Here is a 10,827-nt window from a genome sequence, read left to right as displayed (position 1 = left end):
AAAGGTGGGTTAGCAAAGTCCAAAAGACTTTGTGGTAGAGATCAAATACTCACACATGGTATGATTGCATGTCATAAAGATACATATACATTTATAGTTTTTATTTTTTGGAGCCTCACATGTTTGCATCTTTGTGTTAGCACAACGGAGAAAGATATACTCAAAGAGAGGGAAATATAGCCTTATAACTTAGAGAGAGAGAGAGAGAGAGAGAGAGAGAGAGAGAGAGAGAGAGAGAGAGAGAGAGAGAGAGAGAGAGAGGTACAACTAAGAGAGAAATATAGCTAAACGTGTTTGTATCTTTCTATTAGCACGATGTTCTCTCTTTAGATCTCTTACACACACACACACACAGATTGTGTGGTGATGAAGCAAGGGAAGAAGGGAAGCAAAATATAAGGTCGAGTGATGAAGCAAGGAAGCGAAGCATGGCAACTTCGATGAAGCCGCTTCATGCAAGCACACAAGAAATGCTAGTATTGTATTATTCTAGATTTCCGTCTTTAATATTCTTCATTTCTAAGTTTCTTTCCTTTTCTTTTGGGTCAAAGGTCAATTGTATTAATTATTAGAGAAGTACAAAAGTCATAAGTAAACTAAATGGCTTTGACTTTGTATGTGTGTGTGCGTACACGTCCATGTGTGGCAGCCCTCAAATTTGAAGGGCTACCCAACTTTTCATTTAGAAGGTCTTAGAGGACCTCTCCTTTTCTTTTTAAAGAGTTTGGAAGGGTATATAACTATTTTTCTAAAATTCTTATCTTTCTTTTGCCCTTCTCTAGAAGGGCAAAACCCCCTTTGAAGGGTGTTGCAACCTTCAAATTTTAGGCCTGATCGAAGTGTGGTCATCGCGAATCACCCCATGATAGAGATTCTTGCCTTGGGACAAGAGTGCAACATTTTTAGAGAGGGCTATTTATGATCTTCCTAGTACATGATATTAGGCTACGCCAGCGACCCCTAAGAATATAAACATCGATATCATTAATTGTTATTTCCAAGTCGAGAGAACATGGTCAAATATATTCACTTCTTTTGTCTCAACTTGGCTTTTTAGAGATGGCAAGATGAACTTGCTTCACGTTCCCTTGAAAGCCGAAAAATCAAAGAGAGCAGGGCAACGCTCGCGCACCCTTGTTTTCTCTGAGACGCTGGGGTGTTTTATAATCCGGCACCAACGGAAAGGCGCTCTCTCTCTCGCTCTCGTTGGCGTTACAACTCAGGACTCTACACTCATGGTTTGTATACCCTGTTATCTCAGCGCCGGTTAATGCGGCCGTGCGAACGCGCGCTTTTCGTGGTAGAGTCTGCTGATCCCAGCCCTGCGGAGAGCGCAGACACATGGAAGACCTGTCAGCGCCGGTTCCACCGGTAGAGCATTTGGGGCGCAAGCAACAGCTTCAACTGGATTGGATACGGCATCAGCTTCTTCAAGGTCTTCAGGTTCATTGTAGCCTTTCATTCCTTTATTGTCTTGGTTTTGGAAACTTTCAATATTCTTCTGAGTACAAGTACAAATACGAGACACAGAGAGAGAGAGAGAGAGAGAGCGCGCGATGGAACGAGCGAGCGAGATCTCCGTGTCCTTGGCCAGGGCACAAAAGATTTAATAGGTATGGTTGGTTTACGGCTGCAAGAGCTGATCAGTGGCAGGGGTATTACTTCGTCTCCTCGCGAGATCCAGCCAGTTGCTCCACCATCGACGTCTGTTGAAGTATCTATCAAAAGGCAGTTAGAAGCGTGGAAGAAAGACCTTGATTGGACTGACAAGTCTCCGGTTGTCCAGGTATTTCCTGTGACATTCCGATTCGTACTGGTATCTCTCTCATTTTTCGTCTCAAAGAACGATGCATTTTTTTCAAGGCATACGATGTGTGATGGTGCAGGTTCAGGTTCCCAAAGGCACCCTGTGCAAACTAGAATCGATCTTCCAAATCGGCTTGCCACCGGATGCACTCTTTGACATCATTACGGACCCTGAAAATAAGCGCGTTTTCAAGAACATCAAGGTGATCCTGAGCCTTATGCAATGATTTTCAATGATGTCGTAAATTGATTGACATGGCTCAAGTCCGTGTTATAGGAAGTGACTCACAGAAAGGTCCTTAAAGACGAGGCGAACCGTCAGCTTGTTGAGGTGGAGCAAGTGGCTGTGTGGAAGTTTTTATGTTTTACAGGGACAATGTCAATTCGCCTTTTCGTGGATCAAAATCGGGATGATTACTCGGTAAGTTTGCCGGCAGTTGCATATTTATTGAGAGATTTACAGATTTTGCGTGTCTGAGTCAAGCAGCAAAAAGAATGTAAATACCAGCTTTTATTATGTTTTCCACGTGAAGTTGGTAGAAAGAGGATATCACTGGTATGGTGCTAGTTTGCTACCTTAACGTCTAGAAAAGGATTGAAAGTTCATGAAAGCCGTGTGGTGTGCCTTTCAGGAAAGAAACCGAAAAGAAGTAACTAATTCTGTGGCTTGTCATTAACAGTTGAATTATTCTCTCTCTCGGGAGGGCTTCATGAAGAAGTTTGAAGGCAGTTGGGATATCAAGCCAATCTATGTAGATGCTCCTCACTGTTCTCTTTTGGCCTCTCCTGGTGATGACCTTGCCTGTACCTCAAGCAGGTTGGCTTCAGAAGTGAGTTTAAAACAGATTGTGCAGCCGAAGCTTATTCCTCCACCTCCCATATCTTGGTACATACGTGGTATTACAACCAAGCAAGTAGAGCTGTTGCTTGAATATCTCAGAGCAGAAGCAAAAAGACTTAGACAGGGTGACTCTGAAGAGCAACAGGAGGATCAAAAGCAGAGTGGCCTAGCTACCAAACACAGGCAGATGGAAGATGCCCAAGAAATCAATGTCAGTAAAGGACCCAAATCACGGTTCAAGAGGTGGAAAAAGAATAGCTGGCGTGTACAAACATTTCCCTTACCAGATAACAACTCACAGCATTTGTAGCTGAATTGACTGCTACTAATTGGCCCAGATCTTCTTGCCTTACTACATTAGTAAGGAAGAGTAATGTATATATTCACATTCAAGTGCAAATAATTGAAATTGAGTATGGCCATGGTTTCCTTCTGGCAAGTGTAACAGGAGACAGGATGTATGTCCTATCAGATCTCTGAGCCATCTTCTATTTGAGTGCAAAGCTTGATGCTTGGTGCATAAGCTTGTCCAAGTTTGGATCAGATGCAGACATGTGAACCATATAGTCTAGAACGTCAGGTCAATGAGCTGCATTATATAAAAAGGTATTTTGAACTTTGGTTAGCTGGCTGCAAAAAGGAGTACCGATACCTTGGTCCCTTATCGAATTAAGGTACTGATCCAGGAAGTCCATGGCTTGAGTATGGGGCTCATTTTTGTGCTTCTACACTTATGAGTTAGAATCACATGTAGATATGTGAATATAAAAGCTTCACACACAAAAGTTTGAGGAGTTACACTTATGAGTTAGAATCACATGCAGATATATGAGTATAAAATCTTCACACAGGAAAGTTTGAGGAGCTTGTGATCCAAGGGGGAGTGGGGGATCACATAATCATGAAATGGCTGGAGAAGTCCATGAACCTGTACAAGTAGTACCTAGTAAGCATGGGCTTTCTGCGACAGAATGACCTGGACAGCAAAGTGGTAACTTTTCATGGCAGTTATTGCTTAACCAATTTACTATGCATGATAACAGACAAGGTTGTGCATGTCATTATCTTTGTTGTCTGCTGTGATGCTCCTTTGGTCTACTGCATGCCTAGCATTGAATGCTAAATTATCAAGGAATAATGCTCTTGAAATGTGAGATAATAGTATTTTTTACCCCCCAAGAAGAACATGGCTAGTAATATTACTACTAAGATTCTACAGTGAAGTATATGTACTCAACAGATCGGCCGGAGCTGATACAAAGTCATACTAGAATCATACATACAAGGCTCTCAAGGAGGCTGGGGGGAATGGGGGATAGAAGCCACGGAGGAGAGTACTGCCACCTGGAGTTATTGCCTGCATCGTGAAGAACAGATCATGGCCACCCTAGGTATGTAAATAGGTTCAGAGCTCCTCATAAGCTCGGGGGAATGGGGGATAGAAGCCATGGAGGAGAGTACTGACACCTGGGGTTATTGCCTGCATCGTGAAGAACAGATCATGGCCACCCTAGGTATGTAAATAGGTTCAGAGCTCCTCATAAGCTCGAGAGTCACCTTGCACCTGATCCCAGCAGTCACGGAGGGACTGGATGATCAAAGTTGAGAGCTTTGCCAAAGTCACTTATGTGGATAGGCACTTGCCACCTAGAACCAACTGACAATGTGCCTTCCAAATGTGCCATATTGTGAGGCTCCCAATAATCTCCCACATCTTTGAATGCTTTGTTGGAGGCTCTAGTACCTTACAAATGGGTAGTGCCTCCAAATTGACCGTACCATAGGAAGTTGCCTATATGAGAAAAATAATGTGATGCATCTTAGCCTCACACAATAAGTGCCGACCTTGGCTAATTGCCTACCAATAGATGACCCCCACAAGCTGTATGCCCCAAGGTAGTGCCACTTGGTGCAGATTATGGCAAGCTCCTCTCCATACTAGTTGTGCTGCCTCACAAGACCAAAGGCAATGCTGTGGAGTTTTCAAGGGTTGCAGTGGGCAATGCTTGCAGACTCCCAACTTGTTGCATTTGAACCAATGAGCTCCTAACAACCAAGTCTCCATAAGAAGTATGATATCCTCCATGGCCTCTAGCTATCTGACAAGCATCACCAAAAGGTCTGTCGAAAGGCCTCGATGATTCTATGTTGTTCTTGGTGCCTACTATGCGAGGGAGCCTAATCCATGTCCTACATCAAAACATGCATGCCAATTTGAGTTGTGTAGGCCAAGAAACCCCAGGGCTTCTTGGCACAACTGTTGCAATCGGCCAAAGCCACTCTCAAGGGTCCCACTCCACCTCATCTCGAGGCCAACTCTCATAGACCTAGAGATGCCATTCTTAGAACTCACTCAAGGGCACATAGAGATCCAACAACCAAATCTTTCCCTGGAGTTCAATGACATGAACCCTTCTTTGGTGCATAGCTAGTAGCTCCTCTTATTGGCCTCTATCAAGGGCTAGCCTTTCACCAACCTAGATTGTGGGCAAGACCTTGTGGGGACATTGCCCACTCTACCTACCACCTGCAAGGGGATGCCTACTAGTGAGAACCTAGCCGACCACACCTTAGTAGTTAGGCAGCATCAGCTCTCTAATGAGGGTCTAACCGATCTTGTGGGATTGTATCCTCAATCACCCTCCTATTGGTCTTAGCTTATTGTTGGCAACCAAATGCTTATTGTAAGATTGCCCAATCAACCAGCCTATAAATCTCTCTACACTTTGATAGTGCGGGTAGGGTTGGGTGGCCTCTTTGCTAGCCCATTGGACATGAGAGCACTCATTGATTTGGATATTGTCTCGATCACAAACTTGGAGATTTTAGACTACTGGTTGGCAGTCTGTATCCTCATGACATATTAGAGGCCTCCGAATCAACACTTTGCACTGGCCTTGTTGTATTTGTAGCAAATTGTCCAAGGAGAATCTAGGTGGGGTGACTTGGGCTAATGTGAAGATCCATCTCAAGGATAGCCTCCACTCCCCACTAAGCTGTGGCCTATACTCTTGAAAGTCCTCTTATAGGACCTTCCATGTCTACCCACTACGCATGAGCCCACGAACCACCAACTTGCCTAGGAGGGCTAGACTTTGATACTTTGGGTTGATAATCCCCAAACCTCCCTTAGAGTGGTGTAGGATGATAGTCGCCCATGCCACCTTAGCTCGAGAGTCCCTTGACCCATACATATAGCTCGAAGAGAGTTTTGGATGAGACAACAAAGTTGAGCCATATAGGATGAGGAGAAACACCAACAAAAAGCAATGTACCAAGTTGTCACTGAGAGGACCCGATTGACCACTAGGGACCTAACTCCCAAGGAGAGGTGGGTCATGCTCTAGTAGGATTTAGCTTCCTTCTAATGGAATCAAGTACTAGGAGAAATTGTTGGAGTCCCATTTGAAATTGTTGGAATCAAGTACTAGGAGAAATTGACCACTAGGGACCTACCTCCCAAGGAGAGGTGGGTCATGCTCTAGTAGGATTTAGCTTCCTTCTAATGGAATCAAGTACTAGGAGAAATTGTTGGAGTCCCATTTGGAAGCCAAGATAGCAAATGGTTTGCCCCCTACTCACCCATTTAAAACTTGAGTGATGTCCAACTTGGTGCTATAATTTGGATCTATGAGACAACCAATTGACTTCTACAAGTTGATTCTTGAATCCACAGTTGTGCAAAATACATCCAATGTAAGTCTCACCCGCTCCAACATCACCTCAACATCCTCTACATAGAGGGTTGTGTCATTTGCACACTTAGAATCCACTAGCTTTGTCTCCTCCCCCACTTCGAATCTTTAAGGCCTTATAGACCATCACTCTCAAACAAAGAAAGTAGGGCATTGCACACTTAGAATCCGCTAGCTACCGTTTAAGTTGCTAATCATTGAATTCTCTAAACCTTGGTCATTTGGAGCATTGCTAATAACCATTAGTAATGAAGGTTCCTATATTCAATATTCCCATTTGAAACTTCAGCATCAAAAGACATTGCGAGTAGCAAATGGCATCATATCCACCAAGCTACCATATAATGTCATAGAGGCTTCTCTTCCCGATGGAACATTAGTAGGACGAACTTCATCATGAGAAGCCATAGTTTGAATGGCAAAAGGCATCATATCAAACAACCTATCGTGTTTGATCAAAGAGGCTTGTCTGCTATCACAAATGTTTAGAAATGCATGTTTTGTTTGTAGTCAAATCATTTGAGCCCTAATTCTAGTTGTTTGTCTTCATTTACACCTCGTAGAGTTGAGCACATGCGTACGAACACATAGCACATTGCCTCTAGTAGTTGCTTGATATGGCAATCCCATATTTATTGGAATTTATGATAATTTGGTATCAATAGATAATTGTTAAGTGAGTAAATTTTTGTTGAAGCCATCTAATAGTATTCATGAACTACTTATCAATACCATCTAGAGATGTCATGAGAGAGAGAGAGAGAGAGAGAGAGAGAGAGAGAGAGAGAGAGAGAGAGACAATCCATCTCCATATTTTCTAGTCTTTTATTTGTGGATATTAGAAAGTTTATATATATATATATATAAAACTAATTTGAGTGAGTGCCCAAGAAAATACTGATTGTGGACACCAACGGCAAGGGTGAAAGTCACATAGTCTAAGTGTACTCAAATAAGATGCGAAAGATTTTTTTTTGTTTTGCCCATAATATTTTTTGCTTCATTATTTTAATAACAAGCAATTTGAGAACCCAAAAATTATGTAGTGTAAAGGCCTAGGGGTACAATCACATGAGTAAACAAGATGGGGATCATCCTAAGGTAATGGAATCATAGGATCCTCTCTCTCTCTCTCTCTCTCTTACTTAGTAAAGCTTAACTATGAGAGAGATAATAAATTTTAATTTGGGAGTTAGTAAAGGGTTTTTGGAGAGAAAAGTATAAGAAAACAACAATAATATGGAGAGTTCAATACAATCTCAAATAATTGTTGGGAGAACCTAGAGATACATGGGTGAAAAGAGGCCTAAGATTATGCTATAGGTGTAAAGAAGATGTGGTTCTTTCTAGGTCAATGAGGAATTGAGACATGGAATGAACATGGGGACTTTTCCCAACATATTTGCTTAAAACATTTGAATTGTACTTTTGACTTTCATATCTACATAGTTTTTAGCATTTTCAATATGTAAACATAACCTAATTTCAAATAAGCATTTTAGAAAGGAAAAGAAAATACTGGCAATGGGCATTAAACACAAGTAAAAACTACTTCTGTTTAAATGATCTAAAGCAAGATATGAAAGAAATTTCTAAATAATAATGCTCCTTGTCACATTAAAAGCATTTCTTGTTACATCAAAGATATTGCTTGCCATATAAAAGAAGATAATGATAGTGCTCAAAGAAGTTCAATCCATAATGTCCCAAGCTACAGTAAGTTTAGAGGAAATTTCAAGTTTGATTCAAGATATCTTATTTTGTCAATTGTGATCATCAAGGTGGTGATTCAATTGTTGCAATAAAGCATGAAACCTACCAACACTCATTCTTAGCGAATGTAGCCCTTGTAGTAGACAAACGTGGTCTTGCATTTGCAAGAATGGTAATTGACACCCTTTCTTACAAATCATGGGTTCTTGGTCATTTCCATGCCCCAAAATACAGTCCATGTATCATTTGCCAACACATTGGCCAATCTACTTGTCTTGCATACCACTCCAAAAATAGTTTTTCCTTCAACCCTTAACTTTGTCAAGACTTGGTGAAGAACACTTTGAGTGTGCTTTGTCTCACACATAACTTCATACAAACCTTTGGCTTGTTCATGCAATTGTGTTGAAAAGTTTCAAAGGGCACCATCAACACGTGGACACAAACTTGTATGTACCTCTGACATCTCTTTTATCTTGCTCTCAAGGGATTTAAAATCTACAGAACTTGGAGCAGGATTAGCTTTTCTTTCTTTTTTTATATCTTACATGTTTTGCAAGATAAATGTCTTATCTACTTGCACCTTCTTTCATTGTACACACATTCACTTTCTTGGGGGCTACATTTGGACTTCCAAAAAACATAGAGATGATTCAATTGAAATACATATAGAAACTTATGATAGCAACTTGGATATGGATAGAATAAAAGCATGTCTTTAATACCTAGGCAATTGGCACCAATTAGGCAAGAAATGAACAGACAATGGCATCATTGTCTCCTTTGATTTTAAATTGTTAGGAGGAGTGGAAAGCAATTTCTGGAAGTTCTATCATGCCATTTTGTTGTGTTGCCCTCATCGTGATCCATTATTATATAAGTTTGTGCATTGGAAGGAAAGATATCACGTTTATAAACAATTTATAAAGTTGTGAGTGGCAAATCCCTACCAATGTTTAGTATGACCTTAATAGGTAGTGAACAAAAGTTGTCTAGGGAGTTATGTGAGAAGCAGGGGCTTAAGATTATGATTTCACAATGCACAAAGATTAGGATGGCTGCAATGGTGAGCCTAGCCTCTCTCTCTCTCTCTCTCTCTCTCTCTCTCTCTCTCTCTCTCTCTATATATATATATATATATATATATATATAGGAATGTAAAAGCTCCTACATTGAGATAAGAACACTTATACAATGAATATAAAAAATAGAAAGTGACAAATCACTATTGTGGCTTAGTATTGGCCTTAATATGTAGTCTTTAATATGAGGCCAGGAAATTCTAGCGTTACATAGCAAGAAGTTTATATGGTTATGATTTTATGATCGATCAAAAGAAGCATAGGAAATCAATTGTACATCGAGATGGTTACAATGAATAATGACACCACTAATCCAAATGATAGAATGAGGGTTTATTGCAATCTACCTTAGAGATTTAATTTATTAGAACTTACATTTTGAATGTCTTCTTCTATTAAGTCTATATCAACAAAGTATTTCTAATATAGAAATTAATTTAGTTTACAATGCAAATAAAATATAATATTTTTGCATCAAGATTCTATACTATGTGAATGCATCTACGTGTATATCTTAACTTAAAACATTGACCTTAATTCTTATATGTGGAAGGATCATAATCAATCTTTGGCATCACATATGTATAAAGTTCTAAATCTACATCCATCCTTTGGCACAAAGAGACTTCCATATAGTAAAGATTCACACCACATACACTCATTTTCTCACATAAGTATACACATAATCATAGTTTCATGTGTGTCACACACACACACACACACACACACACACACACATGTGTGTGTGGGGAGAGAGAGAGAGAGAGAGAGAGAGACCTAGGGACCTATTGCACTCACACGGGTGTGTGGGGATGTAACAATGTAGGGCCCAAAAATTATGATACCACTAATTGAATTGATAGGCATAGAGTTTAGCATAATCTACCTTAGATCTTCAACTTGGGTGGAGAGTATATCCATATATCTAGAAATTAAATTTCAAATGTCTTCTTCTATTAAGTCCTATGCCTTATGGGCATGGATTCGGGTTTTAGGTGGGTGGTCTCACCTTAGGGTTTCAATTTGAGTGGCAAGTATATCCATATTTCTACATTAGAACTTCAATTTGGAACATCTTCTTCTGTTAAATCCTATGCCTTATGGGCATGGGTCTAAGTTTTAGGCTTAGTGTTTTGATTTTCGACAAAGTCCTATGACAATGGATTTTTCTATTCAATCCTAAAAAGTTACATGGCATAAGACCTAAGGCAATAGGTGAGACACACACACACACACACACTCTCTCTCTCTCTCTCTCTCTCTCTCTCTCTCTCTCTCTCTCTCTCTCTCTCTCTCTCTCTCTCTCTCTCTCTCTCTCTCTCTCTCTCAGTGTGTGTGTTTGTGTGTGTATAAACATGTTTTAAATCAACCTCCAACACAATCTGACTTAAAGCTAACTTGAATATATGAAAGAATCATTAGAGGGTTCTGACTAGGGTTTGAGAGGAGAGTATTTTTAGGGTGAGGCTTCTACATGTGTGTGTGTGTGTGTGTGTGCGCGCGCGCGTGCGTGCATATGTGTGCACGTGTCTACATGTATCTTAACTTAAAACATTGACCTTAATTCTTATATATGAAAGAGTATCACAATCAATCTTTGGCATCACAAACGAACAAAGTCGTAAATCTACATCCATCCTTTGTTGCAAAGAGACTTCCATGGAGTACATACTCACACCACACGCACTCA

General features: G+C 40.5%; 1 protein-coding gene across 2 annotated transcripts; it reads left to right on the top strand.

Annotated features, from left to right (window-relative positions):
* The first annotated feature begins 1,057 nt into the window (after positions 1 to 1,057).
* Positions 1,058 to 3,266, top strand: LOC148038116 (uncharacterized). 2 transcript variants are annotated; one of them, XM_087669140.1, is made up of 5 exons: positions 1,058 to 1,443; positions 1,595 to 1,786; positions 1,887 to 2,009; positions 2,084 to 2,227; positions 2,487 to 3,265. In XM_087669140.1, the coding sequence occupies exons 1-5, from the start codon at positions 1,342 to 1,344 to the stop codon at positions 2,955 to 2,957; spliced, it is 1,032 nt and encodes a 343-aa protein (XP_087525266.1). In that variant the 5' UTR covers positions 1,058 to 1,341; the 3' UTR covers positions 2,958 to 3,265. The 2 variants fall into 2 exon arrangements, with proteins under 2 accessions (XP_087525266.1, XP_087525270.1); XM_087669144.1 differs by having other exon boundaries at positions 1,059 to 1,443; positions 1,531 to 1,786; positions 2,487 to 3,266.
* The last annotated feature ends 7,561 nt before the right edge of the window (positions 3,267 to 10,827 follow it).

Source organism: Lygodium microphyllum, chromosome 3 (genome assembly GCF_053477565.2).
Source record: "Lygodium microphyllum isolate KBCC chromosome 3, Lygodium_microphyllum_v1.1.10, whole genome shotgun sequence".
Lineage (NCBI taxonomy): Eukaryota > Viridiplantae > Streptophyta > Polypodiopsida > Schizaeales > Lygodiaceae > Lygodium > Lygodium microphyllum.
Note: the sequence above shows the minus strand (reverse complement) of the source record. Positions and strands in the feature narration are given on the sequence as shown.

Bases quoted from the DNA above. Each gene is read 5' to 3' on its own strand.
- LOC148038116 (XM_087669140.1), top strand. From the start codon at position 1,342: ATGGAAGACCTGTCAGCGCCGGTTCCACCGGTAGAGCATTTGGGGCGC. The intron at 1,444-1,594 runs GTTCATTGTAGC...GTCCTTGGCCAG, and splicing joins AGCTTCTTCAAGGTCTTCAG to GGCACAAAAGATTTAATAGG. The intron at 2,228-2,486 runs GTAAGTTTGCCG...TGTCATTAACAG, and splicing joins AAAATCGGGATGATTACTCG to TTGAATTATTCTCTCTCTCG.